This window comes from Pezoporus occidentalis, unplaced genomic scaffold (assembly GCF_034315485.1).
Source record: "Pezoporus occidentalis ecotype Australia unplaced genomic scaffold, CSIRO_AGI_Poc_V1 ctg9, whole genome shotgun sequence".
NCBI classification, from domain to species: Eukaryota; Metazoa; Chordata; class Aves; order Psittaciformes; family Psittacidae; genus Pezoporus; species Pezoporus occidentalis.
Genome location: NW_026916262.1, coordinates 1,045,060 through 1,066,469, shown reverse-complemented (window position 1 = coordinate 1,066,469; position 21,410 = coordinate 1,045,060). Strand labels below are relative to the sequence as shown.

Below are 21,410 nucleotides of genomic sequence, written 5' to 3'. Positions count from 1 at the left end.
GCACATTACTGGGAATTTCTAGAGATAAACTGGATAAACATCTGTCAGGAATTAGGCAAGTGTCATTGATGCTAGCTTATGGAGAGGAATGGATATATGACTCGATTTTCTATGGTTCTATGAATAACATCATCTGTGATACAGATTTTTCTTAATATAACACTGTAGGCAGCACTAGGATTTTTTTGTTATAGGCTTAACTCCAGTTATGTTCTTAGGTATAAGCAGGTATGGACTGATGTGCAACTTGATGGTAGATTGTTGCTTTCCCAGTTCAGTACTTCCCAAAGCTTGTATTAGGTACCAAGTATGGAAAAATACCTGCTTTTATGAAAACAGCTTCACTTTAGTTGTAGCCAGGTTTGAGCACTTTGTCTATTTACATAAACATTTTGCCTGGCTTTTCAAGAATTGCTATGCATGTTACCTAATACATGAATCACACAAGTTTACCAAGTTTGAAATCCAGTTTTTTATTTTCTCCATTTGCTTTGTCTTATTCACACCGAAGAAACTGAGAAGCAGTCATTTTACACATTTCCACATGTGACAAACTTGGCAGATATTACTCATTTAAAAATGCAATTTTACAATTTTAGAAGCTTTTCTCAATGCAACATATTGTACTGTCCATTTCTGGTATAATTTCCTGGTGCTCACATTTCTATTATGTAGAGAATCATATGTTTAGCCTTATCGAATTCATGAATTTAAAGTTTTTATCTGAAAACTGAGTCTTCTGGTTGTCCATGAAGCCTAGTGTATAGAGTAGAGCCTGATAATTTTCTTGCAGCATTCTACAAGTAATTTACACTGTCCTTAATAGTATTATGATCTTGCCACTGTATAATTTAAATTCAACTTCTTTTTTTTTTTTCTTGAATGCAATTCTGTTTTCTTCCCATGAAAAATGCTAAAGGATTCTTTGAAGCCTAGCACATTCACAGATGTCCCAGTATCTACTTGGCATTCAATTTCCTGTTTCTGTACTACGTCTTTGTATGTGATGGTACTCTACATTTTAGAAACCATTTAAATTGCACTGTATTAATATATAGGTGCAAAATCTTATCCCTCCTCCCTCTTAAGTCTTGCTTGATTCCTTAGTATAACACACTTATTTTCTTTCATCATATGTGGGCTTTAGCACCACTATTCCCTTTTTGTCAGTCACTGAATATGTCCTCCTGTGCTGGGAATTTTCTGTTATCATGGTATTTATTTCCTGCAACCAAAGATTTTCTCCTTTTTCTCCTTTTTCTCCTATTTCTCCTATTTATGAATTTCATTTTGCAGTTTTGGTGCATATACTTTGCATTTACATACTTTCATATACTAATTTTATGTTATTTCTGTTACATCTAGTCATTCTCTGCACTTCCTTTGAACAACAGAGGCTAAAATCCAAACCATACAAGCAAAAAAACCCCAAACAATTTCTTATTACTTAAATATTTTAACCTTGGGCAGACCTGACTGTTTCTTTCAGCATTTAGGACTATACACTACAGGAAGCCAAGGAATGTTTTTAAGGACACTGTCTCTGCATGTTGCTGATAAGCACTATATAAAAATCACAGATTTGCAATTAATATGTAAAGAATTCATCAACCACTTAAATCCTTGCTAATGCTGAAGCACAGTGATCAAATAAACTAAGTACACACCCCTAATTTGCTTGGATTTACAGTGTTGTATGTTGTATTTCCCATTAAAATGCTTTTCTGTAGCAACTGAAATACTGGATTACAGAAATACATATACTGTAAAGGTGGATTTTGATTAAGAAATATTACACAGATTTATGTAAGATACGTAGAACGAGTTGATCTCAGAACAGCTAGCTCTAGCTATTGGAAGACATGTTCCCAAGTCTAATTCATTAATTAGACGTCATTTGTGTCCGATTTAAAAATCTTACTCATGAATATTCAATGTGTGAGATTTGGACCTCATTGCGGCGCCCCCTTCTGCTTGTATTGGAAAGCATACCCAAAATAAAGGCTGAAGAGTCAGACATGCCTCATTTCCCTCATTGACAGTGTGGGTAGCCCAAAATGCTTCTTAAACCCCTTTTCCTCATAATTCATTCTGTGACTACCACCGTAAGACAGAACTGAGCAGATACTTGTGGTACTGTTTTTTGTGTTATTACCGTATTATTTAAAACTGCCCTGAAGAAATAAAGAATATCACTGCTCTTTTATGTGAATATCACAGTTCTGATTATGTGAATGCTAATGGAAAAGGTTACTTAGAGTTCTTATTAAGTGATTAGGTTGCCTTTATATTTTCATAGGACCTTCATAATGACAATATAAATTTAGTGCTATGGTTGCTCATAAACCATTAGGAACAACACAAATATCTTCCTCATAGATGGGAAGGTAGAAGGTCCTGAAAAATAACTCTGTTTTGAATGTGTGGAAGTAAATTTATGTAAATTGCTGTCAGTCATCTATGTATTCATTTCACTAGCAAAACAACATTATAAATGATATGTAGCCGACAATCCTTCACTTGAAGACATGAAATGCAAATATTTATTCAAAACGGAAAAAGAAAATCACTTAAGGAGAAGCATAAGTCTTACCACGCCAATAGAAAAGTAGTTATTGATGATGTTGTAAGGCACTGGGTCTCCTTTCTCATCTTTATCATTGGGTATTACTTCGAATTTCCACCTGTCCAGCAAAATCTCTGAGCTGTTCTCAATGTCTTTTAAGATCTTCATCAAATTCTCACCTTCATAACCTAGCAAAACACGAAAATGGTTATTTAATCAAGCGTACTAGAGTTTTGCTACATTTTCGTTCTAGATGACTGGTTGGATGGGGCTCTTAGCAACCTGATCTAGTTGAAGATGTCCCTGCTTGTTGCAGAGGGGGTTGTACTAGATGACCTTTAAAATTCCCTTCCAACCCAAACTATTCTATAACTGTAAAAAAATCTACAGATTTCACTGGACATCAAATTTATACTGAAGAAAATAATTTGATTTTCAAAACTTGCCCATCCCCTGAATTTTCCAAATTATTATATCCAAAAAGCTAAGTTTTACTTTGGAAAATGTTCTTGCTATGAAATTAGTCCTAATATTTAAATACCTTTGATCTAAAAATTTATGGAATAAAGACATACAGTAGGTTTGTCTGATTAAAGTCTGACAAGTGACTAAAAAAAAGCTGTCTAGTATTTTTTATTGATTGCTTCAATGTGATATAGCATAAGAAACCCAGAATTTCAAATCTGTAACTGATGACTTATCAGCACAACTAACATTTTTCAGTCTTTCAACAACTATGAGCCTCCTTCTGCTCTGCAGAGATCTATTCTTACTTGGCTACAAGCACTCACATGTCTTCAGGTAATTCACTAGTAGTAGCAGTTCACCACACTGTATACTAAATTCAGTAGAAAACTTGTTTACACACTCCTGAGTATACACAGCATACAGTACGCATGTGCACATGTATAAAAGGTGTGAGGATTTTAATAAGTGACATTATAAACTCTGAAAACTATTCAGAGTAAATACCTTTGCAATAAATAACTAAGATTTGTGGATTTATTTCTTCTTCAAACCAGAAATAAATTTTCATATTCAAAAAATATGTACTTCCTGGGTCATTAATAGTTTGAGAAAGCAAAGCCATTCAAAGCCTCTCTGCTCAAAACACATTGCTGATGTATTTATTGACAGCTGTATAGTATGTTTTTGTTAGTTACTGCCAACCACTGCATAACACCAGGATGCAGAAGTCCATTTGTCTGCATCTTTGAGATCACTCACCAGCAGTTTAGTTTCTAGAAACCCCGTCTCCTACCCCATCTATGGAAGTTTCATTTTCTACCACAAAGTAACTGGTCAAAGAATGATAAAAGCCAGAATATTTTCATACTTTTTCTACTTTAGTCCAGATGGAAGCACTCAAAACAGAAGGTAAACAAATAGAAGTGAATGGAAGGACATGTTCTTGCTAATGTAACTAAATGATCTCATAGCTGACCCTGCTTAGAACAGGAGATTGGACTAGTAACTTCCTGTGACCTTTTCCAACCAGAATTATTCTATTACTCTGCTCTATGAACAGTTGAGAATGTAAAGCAAGGCTGAAATTATTGTGTTTTGGAAAAGTTTTATTTGTTGGGGTGTTTTGTTGTTGTTGTTGTTTTTCCCTAAGACTATGTAAATAACCAATCACCAGTCATGACAGAGAAAATAAAGGAGGTCCTCAAATGATTTGTCAGAATGTTATGATTAACAAAGAAGTTCTAGAGCATGAAAACTACTGAGAATTTACTAAAGATTATCTGGTAACTAGGCAGACATTTGGAAATGAAACTTGCTATGGTAGAACAGAAGAAGGAAGAGATATCTACAAAGGCTGAGAAGCTGCAAATAAAGTGCCAAGTTCCAAATACACATCTCAAATGAAACAACCAAGACCTAAATAGAACTATCTGTGAGGCCATAAGCTAACATGCTTTCACTAGAGACTGAGTCTTGCCTAAGACTTTCTTCTCTTTCTTCTTTGTGTCTTCTTCAAGTTATCCTGTAATGCAAATCCTGGAGGAGCTGAGAGAAAGGCTCCATACATCCAGGAAAAGATGCAAATGGGGTATTAAAGTTTTGACTTTACATATATTCTCCTTTCAGCATTCTTTGCCTTTCATTTCCTGTACCACAGCACTTATTGCTTGGAATCCTCTGTAGGAGAAAAGAAGGGGAGTGGATCAAAAGAACGAGTCTGAGGATGAGACACATTTTTCATTTAATATTTATGAATATTAAAAAAGATGAAGCCACTCCAAGCCCATTATTAGCTGTTTTCAGTAACCCTTTCAGAACAGTCCCAACTAAAATCCATTTAAGAATACTCCCTTTATAAGGTATTGATAAAGAAATTACTGCAATACAGATGCTAAAAAGCCAACCAAATAGCATATACTACCCTCACTGCACTTTGGAGCCTTTTGGGTGTTAGCAGAAGCTACAAACAAGGTATAAAGAGTGATTACAACCTTTAATAGCTGTAAAACCATTCACATAACATTTACAGAGAGTTAATTCCAAGAAGAGGATAGGTGGTAATTGTTCTTTATATACATCATAAAAAAGAAATCCAAATGTTGAGAGCAGATTTTGATGCAAAAGTTTTCTTTTTTCCCTTTTAATTAAATAATGCATTGTATTTTCAATTTTTGTTTACCTCCTCCCCATCTCAGACACCTTGCTAAATCATTGCCAGTCCCAAGAGGCAGGATAGCAACTGGAGGATGCTTAATCAAGTTCGCTTTCTCTGTGAATAAAGAAGGAAAAAACATAACTGTTTGGTACTGATACAATGTGTTAGGTTCTGTTTCAGTGACACGTTTTGTATATGAGATTATGCTGCCTGCTCAGTAACAAGCATTTCACCAAGCCACTCCATTATGCAGCCCCTTTTCCAATCAATATTCAATTCTTAATCCTAATTTACTCAGTTGTTATCATGAGGACTTTTGTAACCAACAGATGTGATAAACATTCATAAACAGCAATACCAACATCTTTCCAAGACTGAAAATGTTGTGCTCTCTGTTGTGTTCAGGTCTGCCATTTTCAACTACAAATGCAAGTGTGTAATAGTTAAGGGCATAAACAATAAGATGAATCTTCTACTTTTTCATCTGGATAACCAAATTTGTGTTTAAATGTGTATTCACTTGAATTGCTCTTGAATTCACTTGCTAACACATGAGCACCAACACCAGGGATTTTCCCATCAGGAAACAAACTTGCTATTCGAAATGAGCACTGATCTATTTGATAAGTCTTCAAGTCAATACTTTGTATTTAATAAGTAATGCTTCGAGATGTATGAATTTACAGTGTTTTTTGACTCTTTACTGGTATGTTTTTACCATTTCAAGCCCAATGATCTCTGTTCAAAATCCAATGGGAAAACCCTTGTCAAGAAATACAGCCTTTCTGAAAGCTGGAAATGGGGGAGGTATATTTCAAATGTAGAATTTGTCAAATCTCATTTAATTGGAATGATTAGCATGTCTAGTTTATAAGTTATACTTGAATAGTCAAACAATCAGAAAATTTGTTCACAGAATTATGCAAAATTATCAGCAATTCATAGAAGGAGCTTATATACCCAATGGATGTGGCAGAGAAATCTTGCTATTTATCAGTTTCTCTCATCGATACTTTAGGAAGATATAACATTCACAATACCAGCACACTGCAAAGAGAATTTAGTATTTAATAGAATAATTTTTAAAAAGTTTAGGAAAAAAAAAAAGACCATAAAGAAAAAATGTTTGGATTGGTGCTTGGTCTTTCGTGTGTGTTTTTGTGTTTTCTTTTCCCACTCCCTTCCCTTTCTTTTTTTTTCCCTTTCCTTTTTCCTCTCCCTTTCCCTTTTCCTCTCCCTTTCCCTTTCCTTTTACCTCTCCATTTTCCTTTCCTTTCTTCTTGCTTTGTTCTTAGCTATGATTCTTTGTGTACCAGGATATCAGGGAAGAAAAGACCAAACTAGAAAGTGTGCACTTCTCGAAACAGGCGATTTCTTCAACTTTATATGCCAAAGGGCTTTTGTTCGCTGAAAGGCAGCTTTGAAAATCTTATTTCCTGCACCTATGAAACAAAGTGATCCTAGATCCCCAAATAATTTCTTAGTTCTGTACCAGAAAAATTGCTTCAGAAGGTAGTATTTTAGTGAAACATAACACAGTCTTTTTTCCAAATAATACCACTGACAGAGAAAGTAACTGCATGACATTTTAGACCTAATGAAACAAATTATGACAGAATTAACAGCTGCAAAACTTCACCCCTTCCAAATTTAGGTAATACACCTGATAGTTATGTATGTTGATTTACAACTTTGAAAGCTATTTGAGAGTTACAATCATAGCTTGCATTTTCAAAAAGGTTGTTTTTTTTCTTTTAATCAAGATTAGAAATATGCCTTTGCTTTTATCCATTCCTGTATGACATTATTTTTACTTTTCACTGAACTTTAAAAGATTTTCTGGTCCCTACCTCCCACAAAGCACATGCTTTTAAATGTTCTTCATCTAAACTTTCAGTTGAGTCCTTTGACCTCTCTTCATCCCCTTCCTAATTTCCATTGTTACATGTTCCCGTTTTTTTTTCTTTTCGGCCCCTCTAAAACCAAATAAACAACCATGTGGTGTGGAAGATATTCTCTCTAGGAAGCTTTGACCAGTTTAAGTCTGTGATATCTTGACTTCTGGGTCTTCCTAATAATTTATACAGAGGAGACTTCACAGCCAACTGACTTAAAAACCTCTGAAACTGAAACAGCTGTTAGCCCATTATCTCCATTCTGGGATAATGAAGCATAAACAAAAATTTGGTAACAGAAAAAGCAAATGAGCTAAGGTAAATGGTCTTAAAACAAACAAATTGAAAGAAATAAGATTTGATTCAGTTGGGGAATAGACTATGAACTGAAATTAAAACAGACAGATTAGAATTTCATGTTTTCTGGAAATCCATAGACTACAAACACTGGATCTGTCTAGAGATTTTGAGCATCTTTTGCAATTTGAAAATCCTTAAAAATAATCATGTGCTAAACTAATAAATTTCAAAAATTTAAACGAAAAAGATCCTGGTTTAGGCGGCTGTATCCGTATTTTGGTATACAGTGAAGAACAGCAAAATGGAAAGCATTAGTCAAGCAAAACTATGAAAATGCTTTTGATTACCTATGCAATCCAAAATCCATCCTACTGTCCCATCTCCACCACATGCTAGTACTCTGAACTCAGGAACATCTCGGAAAAAATTTAACCTAAAAACAGTAAATGAAGATATCTATTATGCAAATATTTTATGGCTTAAGAATATTCATTTATGTGAATGTGAACAAGTGAACATTTGAAATAACCACCTCTGTTCACATAAATACAATCCAACACCATGTGATCTGAAAAATCTAATATGAAATTATTAATTCAAGCATTATTATCATATATTAAGACTAGAAGTAGCTTGGATCTGATGGTTAATCCAATCTTTATCTTAGTTCAAATACTTTTTGAAACTATTAACAGAAAACAATATCTATTTACCTAGTTGTAAATGGGTATGGAGAGTCTCAAGACAAAAAATTCTAACATGGCTAAGCGTATAAAACACAATTCCTTGTGAGATGCTGCCTATAAAAGCATAATGAAAACTGTATTTCTGATAGTACAGTGGTACATAAACTGAGCATTTTGTGGCTGATAGAAACAACTTTGCACCAAGGTTTAATACAAAATGAGTAAGCATCACATTGAATACACCCATTCCATCATCCTACAAACCGTATTTCAAAAGTGAAACATCTTTGGTGATATTCTGCTTCTGTATCCCACCAAGTGCTGGACAGTATCATCACCTGATTACCCACTTCATTCAATACCAATGTTCCACAATGCTGGAAAGTGAGTATGTATTGAAACAATTCTAAGTTGCAACATTTTAAAATTAAAAGAGTCTTCTAAGGATAGCTCTTGACACATACTGAAATTTGTCCTTACACATATATTGTGACTAGACAAAAATCTTCCAGTAATTTTGCTGAATTACTAGATATGTGCATCTGTAAGCACCTACAATCACATATATGCTATTCATTGCTATCACAGACATCTTAGTGCATATTCTATATGCTAGTGACCAGATCTCATTGCCAGCTTGCAATCTCCCAATAAATGCATAATTAGTACATTGCATGCAAATTCTTAAATATACAAATTAACTTGCAAGTGTTTAATTCAAGCTATTTTCCATATGAAATTTTAATGCTGCACATGGAGTGGTGCTCTTGTCCCTAGAAAGCTTTAAAAATTCTTTTAGGCATTTTGATAAAATCAAGAACACATGACAAAATACAGAGCAAAAGAAAGAGTATGAGAGAATGAAATTAAAAATACAATGGTCAAAAAAAGTTATTTAACATGTAGAAGATGACAGGACAGCTTCTTGTTCTACCAGTTTTAGAACAGCATTTCAACGTTAGAAAGCTACACAGAATTAAGCCCATCACATTGTCGTCCCACTCCCTCTAATTTTCTCTGCTGAGCTCTCAGACAATTTCAAGTGTCACATATGATGTCTGAAGGATGCTTACTTGATCTGTATTAAACTCTGCTTTGCCATTCTCACCTCTTAGGTTCTACTTCATACATCCACAGGACAAGTACTATAGGATCTCTTTCGATCCAAAACTTCACAAGCCAAGTCTGACTGGGTACACTTGGGGAATACAGGCAATAAGCATACATGTTGAAAGACACTCTGCCGGAAGTCACCTTCTACTACTGTAAGAGTGGACATTGAGGTACGCCCTGGCCCACAGGTATCTCTCCCACTTTACGAGACCTGGCAAAGAAACAAATGCCTCCAATCACCAGCATTCCCACTTTGTGCTGGGTCTGTAGAAAGTTAGCAGTTTTGATTATATTTCTTCCAGTACTGAGGGTATTTCAGATTAATTTAAAATCAAACTATAGCCCAGAGGTGATGGCAGGGTACTAACTTCTATAAATATATATAAGCATTTCTACCACATGCAACAGATGTCAAAAAGAAGGTCCAGGGGAAAAAAAAATAAAAAAAAAAAAAGGAAAAGAAATTAAAAGTACAGGGTTGATGCTAGCATTAATCCAGACAGGCAGAACATGGACCCAAATCTTCATCTTCCCTTTTATAAACAAGCATTCTCAACACATGGCTATCAAACATCCTTTTTGTTTTGAATGTATATTTAATCTTCATCAAAAAAGTGTAACTTCCCAAGAAAGTGGGGGATTGAAGAATGACAAAACCGTATTGTCAAAAAAATTCCCAGTAAGCTTCATTCATATTTCCCCTGGAACAATTTCTAATCATACACAGTGAATTTTCCAAACAATTTCACAGTACAGCATTAAGTTCACATGACTTTTTATTTTTATAAATTTAAATGTAAAAGTGATAGATTATATAACTGTACAATACATAAAATACATAAAGCATCATATACCTTGCATTTTATATTTGCATATATAAATATAGCGCATATAAATATAGTGTAACAAATATAAATATTTATAAAATCAAATTAATTTATAAATTTAAATATAGTTATATAATTACATATGTAAATAAATCTCATTCATTGAATTAGAATGTGCAGTCTACATTAAGAGTTGGGAAAGGAACAAAGCTTCTGCTGATAACGTTTCAGTCAAACTCAGTAAGCGCTACAATTTTGAAGAAATTTCTTAATAGAAAGAGTATGTATTGCCTATCAAGATAGTTTCAGTCAATTAGTGTTTTAATAGCACTTCTTACCTCTTACCCACAGAAAATTTTTATATGGTTTAAAAAAAAAAATAAAAAAAATTGTTGGAGAACTTACTAAAAGTGGTGTGAAGTAGAAATAAAAAAAATGGAAGTCATCATAAAGGCTTTGTGCACTGTCAGACTAAGGTAAAGGACCAGAATAGAAAATTTAATGCTATTATAACTTGAACTGACTTATAAAATTGTACAAGAATCCTAGGTAGGTATAATAAATATCGAGTAACATAAAAATAAAGATCAGTACTTACAATGGGTCTCTTCCTCAAAAGTTTTACCTCTACTTTAAAAAAAAAAAAAAATCTAAGTTTTAACAATTCAGATTATTACTCTTAACATAGCACAATATGACAAGTGCAACAAGTACAAAGGACCATTATGTCAGTAACCTTACAGAAATTCTGTCAATAACCATGACAGAAATTAAACAGGATACGTGAAACAGGTAAATTGGAAACTTAAAAAAATAGTATTTTCTTCATATCAAATTAATTTGTATTATAATTCACACAGAATAATACAATACATTATTTTTATTCTTTTTTCAATGAAGAAAAATACTGCCCCCCAAAAAACTCCTTTTTCTCTTGATGTAAGAACAGGTAGATATTCTTTTCTACAGATTTGCTATTTATAGACACTATAGTAAAAAGCTTTCTTACATCACTTAACATATGATAGCAGAGTTGGAACTGCACATAAGAACATTATGCTGGTACAGAATGTAACGCAAGTTATATCTATTATTCAATCACTGGCAAAAAGGAAACAAGAAATCCACAGAAAGATCAAAACATCCATGGTTGTATACTAAGTCCTTAAAACAGGAGGATAGTTTTTCTGGGTGAATTGCCAAGATGATTTTAGAAAAATAACCATTTTTCTTTCTATTGAGAAAGGTCAATACAACCAATCCCTGAAGGTGGCTTACAAGAGATTATTATATTTGATGGTATTTCTATCCTCAAAATTGACCAGATCATCTAACTCTTGTCTGTTGATCAAATTCTTATACATTAAATTGCAGCTTCCCTTTTCTTTATCACCCAACTTTTCACATTCTACAAATTTCATAAACATACACATAGTTCTTAGTCCATGATCAATAATTAATATACTAAATGGGCTCACTCCTATGACTAAACTGGTAAAGCTATCAACAGATATCTTCATCTTGATAGCTCACTTGTAAATTGACCTGTTTTAGTCTTCCTTAATCCAGTTTCCTATTTGCCGGAAGAAAAACAAATAAATTTAAACCACTGAAGGTGTCTGATACCAGCCTGTTTTTATTTTATTTTGTCAGACACAGTGATCTCACACACAAAGGCGACTATTGAGTTCCTGCTGATAAATTAGTAAATTCCACTTGAAAGATGGCAACTGTGCACTGTACTATGCAGAGATTCCAGGTGCTCAGCCACACAAGGGGGAATTAACAGCAGCACCATGTGAAATCATTCAGCCAATCATCTTCACTCACAGTGGAAGCAAAAATTAAAACTCAAGAGCCTAAGCAAAGAATAATCCACTGATACCGGTATCTCAGCACAGGTATCAGCTAAATGTAAGGTAAATTACAAATGATCAGTGGATATAAAAATACTGTTTAACTTAGTAAACTTCTCTTCTGCAGTAAAGACCAAAGTGCAAGAAAGGGGAATAGAAATTAGTATCTGTGTATATGAAAGAAATTTTATTTTAAATGGCTTAGAGTTACTTCAGCTTTTGTGACTTAGAATAATGTTTTTACTGAGCTGGTTTTACAGTTACATCTAAGTAATTTGGATTCAGTTTCTGGAAAAGGAGAGTAATTTAAGAAATAAATGATCAGATAAAATTGTGAATACTTTTGTCTCATAGCTTCTAAGCCAATATTAGTATACACAGTACATGAACTTTGCCAATTACAACTGTAATCAGCTTCAAGATAGAGGACTTCAGAAGCTCTATATTATGATGTACAGAAAAACTGTATTAAAAGTTATTTGTTATGACTTCTGTTTCAAAACTTCTGTTTCATAGTAATAAAACAGTCTGGCCTTAAAGGTAATGAAATAAAAATACTGAATCAATAAATATGTAAAATCATTAAATTCAATATTCACTGTTCATAAAGTGTAGCATAAACCACACTAATATTAAAATTTTCTTCAATGGCATCTGTAACTTATCAGTTTGCTAATTATACATGAACTAGTACAACATTTAGATACTAGAATGGACCTTATGCTGTGTGTGAATGGAAGTGAATGAAAGATAAATATTTACCCTAAATATCACCAGCTCAAAGGTGATTTGTCATCAACAGATTTATGCTCACGAAGGACCTATATCATAGCTACCTCACACTTCTAGGTGAACCCTATGACTTAGAAACTTTGTCCACTTAAGAATTCACAAAGTTGGGTTTAATCTAACAATTTCACTAATTTATATGTTCAACTCACCACTAGTTCTTCTTTAAACTGTGTGTCTACAGGAAAGCACTAAGTTGAAATACAAAGCAATTGTATTGTTGTAATATTTTCTCCTTTATTGTAATAACCATATTACTGTCATTTTACTAAACAAAGCAAATCATTATTACTTGAGAATACAAATGAAAATTAAACACAGTTTTTTCTAGACTGCCAAATTGAGCTGGTTATGTAACCGGACAACATACACACTTTAACCTCATTACAACTCTCAGTTCCAGTTGTCTGCATATTGTAATGACACAGTTCATGAGACAGTAATTCCAATAAATCACTCAAAGAGTTTCAATAAATTCAGTTTGTCATTGCATGGGGCAATATATTAATTTCCTGGAATGGTATTTTAACGTACAAATGTTAAGTGGTAGATGAATACACTGCAACTGAAAACATTGTTTTCAGTTCATACTGTCTAAAAATAAAGATGGCTGCTAATTTAAAATCACAGGCCTGCTGAAAACCATGATGGCGTATTAAGAAAAACAACATCCCAGTTCCTTAGCATGTGATCACCTGGGATATTGAGGGACTCCATGAATATAGTGGACATTTTACTGTCAGGTAGCCAAAACTGAAGATATTGATCCCTATGATATACTTCATACTCCCAAATACCATTAATAGCATAGAATTATAGAATGGTTTAGATTAGAAGGTACTTTTAAAGATCATCTAGTCCAATCCCCCTGCTATAGGGAGGGCCATTCTTCACTATATCAGGTTACTCAAAGCCCTGTCCAAACAAAACTTACATTTTCCTTAACTACTGCTTAAGATGTACACCAATTTATTTTTACAGTATAGCGTTACAGTCAGCAGATGGCCCCAAATCATTTTATACAGATATCAAATAATAATGATAGTGTCAAACCTATGATCCCTGCAACGATGACATTTGCTTTATCTTGTGGGTATTAGTGTATAATATCCAGAAGACGGATAGCAGTCTTGCAGATTTCGGAGAGATATATGACAGTCAGAAGGAGAAACAAAGAAGCATTTGTGGGAAAAGTGAATCAATATATGCTGGGTAGTGGGTGGAGTAGATGCTGGATATCATATGTTGACAAGTGACTGTAATAGTCAATAGCTTATTTTTGGGTGACCAAGAAAAGAGAACCCGTTCAAGAATGAGAGAAGAGCAAACTATTAAGGCCAAAGGACAAGGCAGAGGCTTTTAAAACAGCTTTCTGACAAAGGCTGAACAATTACAATGGTTAAGAGAGAACTGAACCAATCAGGCTTACCACTTTGGAAGTCTAGAGAAAGAAAGGAGTGGAAATAGGTGGTATTTACAAGATTGTGCTATGCATGCAGCAAACACCATAGATGTCATACAATGACATAAAAGTATTGTTTAACAGATGTTTAAAATGTATCTCTAAACCCAAAGTTTAAGTCCCACATGTGAAAACTGAGCACTACTGCTTCATAGTGCACAACGGTTATCTTAATCATTAGAGCACAACCAACTTGCTTTGCCATTTTTTGGCAAAAAATGTAATCTGTCCAAAGAAATACAGACTAGCCTCAAGGTTTTGTTCAGAAGACAATAACTATGCAGTTATTAGCTTCTAAAAATATTTCTGATGTATATGTCTTCCCAGAATACTCTGGATATTCCAAACGTCCAAAAGAAAAAAAAAAAAAAAAAAAGCTTTAGCAATCAAGTCCAATAGTTAGGAAAAACAGTGTAATTTTCAAAATAGGCCTATTGCTTTGTGAAATTAGAAAGGCCCAGGTGCCGTAGATTCCCGACTAAATTACAGAGTAAGTTGTAGGGATGCAGTCCGGCTGTCTTGGGCATCTTAAGTGGGCAGAATTTAAGATTTAAAAAGGCCTGTTGAGGTAAACTTGTGAATAGAATTTAAAAAGCACATGCTCTCCAAATTAAATGCTTAAGGGAGTTACCAAGAAATACAACTTTTGTAGATATAATTTCTATTATACAGTATAAAAATAACCTAAATTAGACATTTTAAATAACAGACTTAAGGGAACAGGAGCCTTTTCAGAAGGACAAAGCCTCTGTGAAACGGTGACCTCTCCACAGAGTCATGTGGGTCTGTGGCTTGACTGCTATTCATCCAGCTATTATTTACCTCTCTGTGAGGTGAACAATAACTGAATTTCAGATTCTTCAAAATCATTAAATCCACAATAACAGTTGTTGTCAGAAGTAGAAGACTCCCATAGAGATGTAACAACCAAACAGGGAAACTCTTTTCAAGGCAAAAAACACAGGTGCTAGGCACAAATTACACAATGTATCAGACTGGCAATTTTCAAGTCACTTTGTTAACTCTGGCAGCCTGGAAGTGTGGAGTACCTTTTATGCCTGTTCAGCGGCAGAACATACAGAGTTTCTCCAGCTCACTCACATCTCTCTACAGATAAAGGATGCCTAAACCATTAATTATTATACCACAGTTTAAAGTGTACTGTTGTCCTTTGGCTGAGAGCTCCTTGATTTTGGGGCTTCAGAGCAGGTCAGTTTCAGTTGTTGGAAAGGAATCAGACAGTCGGCTCCCAAGCAATTTATTTGCATCGTGTACATATTTTCATAGCGATTATATATCTGAGGCTTGACATAAAGACCTCCAAAAACCTCACCTTGGGGATTCTAAAAAGCTACAAGGAATGTCTTTGTTGGTGCCCCTGCAGCTCTACAAGTGCCATCCCATCTATTATAAAAGTCAGTGACACATCCAGTTGCACGTTCAGATAGCAAAAATGAATTTATTGCCAACTTGTTAAAAAATATTTTCTATTATTCTGCTACACACTAGTATTTTTATAAAACTAACCCCAATCCCCTGATATTAAGAAAGTTTGGAGTTCTGTATGGGTTTTGTTTGTTTTGCTGTTTTGGTTTGAGTTTTTTGTTGTTGGTGGGTTTGGTTTTTTTTTGGGGGGGGAGGGGGTGTCATGGTTTTTTTGTTGTTTGCTTGGGTTTTTTAAGATTGAAAAGGAAAATAAAATTTATTATTTCCATATTTCAAAAAAAATCAAAAATGGCCCTTCTTCCTCTGAAGAAAGATTATTTGAACCCTGTTTCAGCTAAGGTAGTTTAAGAAGCCCTTTACTCCCCTTCTATGAAAGAACATGGTTATCCCACTGAAGAGGAAGAATGAAAAACCAAGTGATTGAGCTGTTGAGTTTTTGTAAAAAAAATACAGTGGCTTTACAGTCCCCCCTAAGATTTAGGCTTTTACTGGTCTCCGAGTTCTCTGGTCTTTCTCCCTATTATCTATAAGGGAGATATTTAGATTTTCAAAAGAAATGAACTGGAAATACTAATCCATGTTAGTCCCAGATATTTGGAATCCAAGTTAGAAAAGCTCATTAATATTTCCTTGGTTGATGACAGCAGCTTATCAGAAACTTACCATCATAAATAAAATACTTGTGGGTTAAAGGACACAAGTTGGCTCTACCAAAACAAGCAAATTGTACCCTAATACTATAAACATTCTATAGGTTGAGTGAACATGTCTGAAATTAGTATTTAAAAGAAAAAAAAAACCACTCAAAATACTCAATTAAAATCTATTACAATAATCATAAATGCTCTAAAATAAATATACATTATGCTTATCCCTTTTCACTAAATAACAGCAGCTGCCATGATGAATACTTTTTTCGTTTTTCTCTGCTGTACAATACCCCACTCTGTTCCATTTTGATCTAAATGACACATATGACAATATTCAACAAATGTAACATTTTGATTGACAATCCAGTATAACTGGCATTACAGAGATGGATGAGTGAGTGGACAGATGGATGGATGGGCACATTTTCTTAGGCAATCCAGCCCTCGCACAAAGGGAAACATGACTGGTAAGTGAAATGCAGAGTTTATTCAATAGCTTGCTTTAGGGACAAATTATATGCAGACTACATAGTACTGGCAGGGACAAGAAGTGATGGCTGGAGATAAACTGGAAATTTAGGAGTACTCATTTCTGTAGTATGACAACAAGCTTAACAAAATGCAGTGTGTGTTTGAAAATTAATTAGAAACTTCTTCAAAGTGACCCCCAACTAAAACTATTTTGATTCCTAATAGAAAGAGAAATTGAAAATATTTTCTAAAAAACACCATCCTGGTTCGAAAGACTAAAGTTTAAACGTGGTTTCAGTTTGAACTTAACACTGCCCTCTTGTGCTTCTGCCTTAAAATACATTTTCCTGTACACACAAGATACATAACGAATTTAAACAAAAACAGAATCATAGAATAGTTAGAGTTCTTTTAAAATTCATCCTCTCAGCCTCTAGTGTGACATTTCTATTATACCATATGTAAAACAACATTGGTTACCAGCTTTGTCTCAGTTAAAATTTCTTATAAATTTCTGAAATAAGTTTCTGCAATTTTTCTTGTCTTACTCTTTGGACTAAGATTACTTAAATTTTCCATGTGTTAAAACTAGTATAACAAAACACAAACAATAAATACCATTTGAGTAATAAAACAGCACTAACATTCATGTACAGCATAAAATTACAGACATGAAAAAAATCATGCATGTCATTATTTAATTTTTTTTTTGAGCAGGTTTTGCACCATTCTGCAGGTTGCATATTAGCCACACTGCAGTGCAAAACATTTGGAGAATCACAACTTCAAAACTGATTGGATCCAATCTGCTTTTCACTTTCATCAATGCTATACACCTCTGAAGTCTAACCCGAAGGACAGCTGATGCAGAATGGTTTTAAGAGAGAATAGCTTCCTGTATATTTGGCGTTTAAACCAGAAGTGCTGGCAGAAACTGTCAGATCATGCTCCTTCCAGTAATGTATCTGTGACAAATGAAATATAACTTTGCAAGGCACAAACCACATATATTCTCACCTTGATCTTATTCTCCTCCAAGTTAAACAGAAAGCTAAACAAATAAAAACTCCTAAGATAAAAAAAACAAAACAAAAAACCAAAAACCAACAAACAACTAAAGAACCAACAAGCAAACAGAAAAAAAAAAAACCACAAAAAAATCCTCAACCAAACCAAACCAAAGAAAACCCCACCAAAACAAACAAAAAAACCAAACAAAAAACCAAAACCAAACCAACAGTGTAAACTTCATGTCAGTGAACATGTATCTCCTTATATCCTTCTGCAACTCTTCTCACTGATGTAGAATTTCACTCATCAGTGACATAACTAAATAACACCCAATATACACAAAATGATACACAGAGCAGATGTTCAGCGCTGGTATGCGTTTCCTTCTACTAAAGCACCCACTACTTAAAAAGGTGACAATTTCAGGTGGCAGAAGTCAGTATTTGATATACTGCAATTGTCCTGTCTTTACATGAATGGAAGACTCATGGAAGAAGCATATTAGACAAGTGACGGCACCACAACCTGGGTCAATGAACACGCCAGTCCCCACAGAAAGTCACTGCCAGCATAATCTAGCCTGTTCAGTCATTTTCTGCTCACTTCGTCCCCCAAATTATTCATGAGTGTGCAGCCACTATGATCTGAAATTACATTTTCTGACATACATTAGAATATATATATGTATCCTATACATATATATATATATTTACACAGATACATTTCTTCTACACAAACACATATGTGCACATATGTAAGTCCTGCAGGTCAGTCTCTGAAGCTGCTTGGCATTTGTAACGTAAAATTAACCCCCACGTGAACGCAGGTTGCTGATAGAGCAGTAAAAGCTACAAATAGAATGAAATTTATCCCACACTTCTTATACAGTACTGCATGGTTATCAGTAAAATATGTGATATACAGTTTTATTTGTACATCTAAACAAATAGCACCTGCAAATTTCTGCAGCCATCCAGAGGTCTTTAGTGTTGATACATTCAAAAGATGCTATATCTGCCTCAGTCTGTTCATCTGATTATGTAGCATTTTATTAAATGAGTTCCTGGTAATAATATTAACTGTAGACTTACCCTGGCATTGGTCCATTTCCAGAAAGACTATAAACTTGACGAGGATTTAAAAGGTACTGAAATTTTCTATAAATTCTGAAGAGGTAAAAGAGACAAAGAGAAAATATTCACTTACATGTCTGGAATTTTTTAATAACCTATCAATTGAAAGAAGTAAAGAAGTCAACACATACTATAATTATTCAAAATGCAGGATCTCATACAAAAAATAAAATATTTGAACACAGCAACTGTAATTCACACATACGGTGTACTGTGTGCATAAAACTGAGAAGGGCTACAAGCTACATACAATTCAAATGTTGTATAGATAGAAAAAAAATAGGATAAGGAAGTATAACGAGACAAGAAAACACGAGTCAAAAACACATTTGGAAAAGCACACTGGTTTCTGTTAAAGTAACTTCATGATAAAGGAGAGATTTATTCCTGAAATTCATTGCTAATATAAAATAAAAAAGTATAATTAATTGAAAAAGCAAATTGGCTTTGCCACCCACCAAAAATGTCCCTATAGGCTGAATAATACTCTGAGAAAGCGAATCTATTGTCAAATATATCTTCTTTGGATTATATCTGAATGTGAAGAAAATGAACAAGATTCAAAGCCATTGTTTTATTTAAATTACACATATTTTTTTTCTGAATAATTAGGAAGCAATTTATTGATACAGCATGAAAAGCATTCCTCACCCCAGAAAAGACCCCAGTTGCTGTTCCACCCCCAGCAAATATTTCCTTAAATGGCAGAGTAGCTTAAAAACTGTATTTATAAAAAGTATGACATTTTTCTTCATTATAAATACTAGAAATCTGATTTCCTACCTTGACTAAAATGTGGTAGCTGTTTCATCTCTTTTGTAGAAACAAGTAAGCACATGAAAGAGTCGGAGCTCAGAATGGAAAACTATATACCTGGGATCTGTGGCAATAGTTTGAACTATAAACCTTCTGTTTCATGCTTTTTATTTTAATGTTTATGTCCTCAAGCTAATTAATATTTTTAATGCTTTCAAGAAAGCATTTATTTTTCCATTGAATTTTTTATTCCTTTTTACTGCCTTAAATAAAACAGAAGCATAATAAGAGCTGAATTTTAAGTTAAAATTTCCACGTTTTCAAATTCAGCAAAACAGAACTATCTAGACACAACTGCACACTGAGGGATTTTTTAAATTTTATTTTCTTAATAGCAATGCATAATTTATTAGGCTGTCCCTTCTCTTCCTTGTGGAAGTACCCTTGTCCACCCTTATGGAAGGGTGTAATACTGAATGCAAACAAATTTATAATTATCTCTAAAATAGCTAAATTTGAATATTTTCTTAACTTCTCAATTATTTAGCCACATCAGTTTCTTTTTTTTATAAAGAATTAAATTCAACCACACTCACACAATCTATTCCTGATGCTATTCCTGACAGAAAAAGTCAAGGGGAAATGAGTAGTTTCACTTCGTAAGTATGCACACATCACTGTCAACAGCTGTGATTGATGACGACTAAGTCAGATGTTTGACAGCGGAATTACAACACAGTGTATTTCAACTTCTTTTGCAACATCTTACTAAGGTAAAGGATCCTATTTTTAATTTTCTAGTTAGTATGTGTAAGTTGCTTCTCGGTGACATATAGGATTTAAACTGGTCAAAAGCGTAGCTAATGTGATTTGTGTAGCTGACCATAAAGAAGCTCATGAACAGTATTGTTACAAAGTTCTAAAGGCTTAAGAGTTATCTGCCTAAAAGTGTGGTGCTACAAGCCATACTAGTCATTACCTACACTCACAATACTGTTGCCAGGTATCAGTGAAATGCTATGAAAGCCTTGTTAATAAAGAGAGAGCTAGGCATCTCTAGTCAAAACCTATTAAGTCCACCTACAGTAATGAATAGATGACATTGAGTCATACTTGATTAAGTGCATACCATTCATAGGTACTAGTGGAACATCAATACCAGATAATCAATCTGAAAGTCTCATTGCAATGACCCATCATGCTTTAGGTCATCATAATAGATTTATGCATGTCAGTCTGTAAAAAATGAGTAAATTGATGGTTCCTTTTCAGTCATATGTTCTCAAAAAAAAAAATAAAGGAAGAAACATTCTATAAACATTTGCCTTCACACTAAACTGTAACTAGACATAAGTGTGACACATGCAAGACAAGGAAATGGACATTAATTTAGCCTTTCAGTTTTATACCTAGTTCTGACCAGCCTACTGATACTGACATGTCTCTGAACATCTTGCCTCTGTGTGTCAGGAAGGATCTGGACATAGGTCCCTTGTCACTGGATTATTTGTGCTGACAAAGCCAGGAGGCAGTGTATCAGCTAATGCCCCAGAAGACAGCTTTTTGTGATGGAGGTGCAATTTCACAAATACAGTTCATGAAATTACCACTTGTCACCACCACCTCCAGCTGGTTCCTTCCCCACAACACAGTTTATTTGTTAACACAGTTAACTGTTGTGCTTCTGTAACCACTGGCAGGGTTATTCTGTGATCTGGAAAATTGAACAGACAACTGAAAATACAAATCCTCAGAAAAATTTCTCCACTGTAATTTTTTCCCTCCACTTAAATCATGTTTATGATCTCATATGAACCTCAAAATAG

At 34.1% G+C, this 21,410-nt stretch overlaps 1 protein-coding gene across 8 annotated transcripts in view; it reads right to left on the bottom strand.

The window, feature by feature from the left end:
- Positions 1–21,410, bottom strand: part of DGKB (diacylglycerol kinase beta) — a 331,269-nt gene that overhangs the window by 208,947 nt on the left and 100,912 nt on the right. For all 8 annotated transcript variants that reach the window (XM_062605129.1, XM_062605131.1, XM_062605132.1 and 5 more), the window contains 4 exons: positions 18,787–18,861; positions 7,732–7,817; positions 5,214–5,303; positions 2,594–2,754 (listed from right to left, as the gene is read on the bottom strand). In XM_062605129.1, the coding sequence (XP_062461113.1) occupies positions 2,594–2,754; positions 5,214–5,303; positions 7,732–7,817; positions 18,787–18,861 (412 nt within the window). The remainder of the gene's footprint in view (positions 1–2,593; positions 2,755–5,213; positions 5,304–7,731; positions 7,818–18,786; positions 18,862–21,410) is intronic.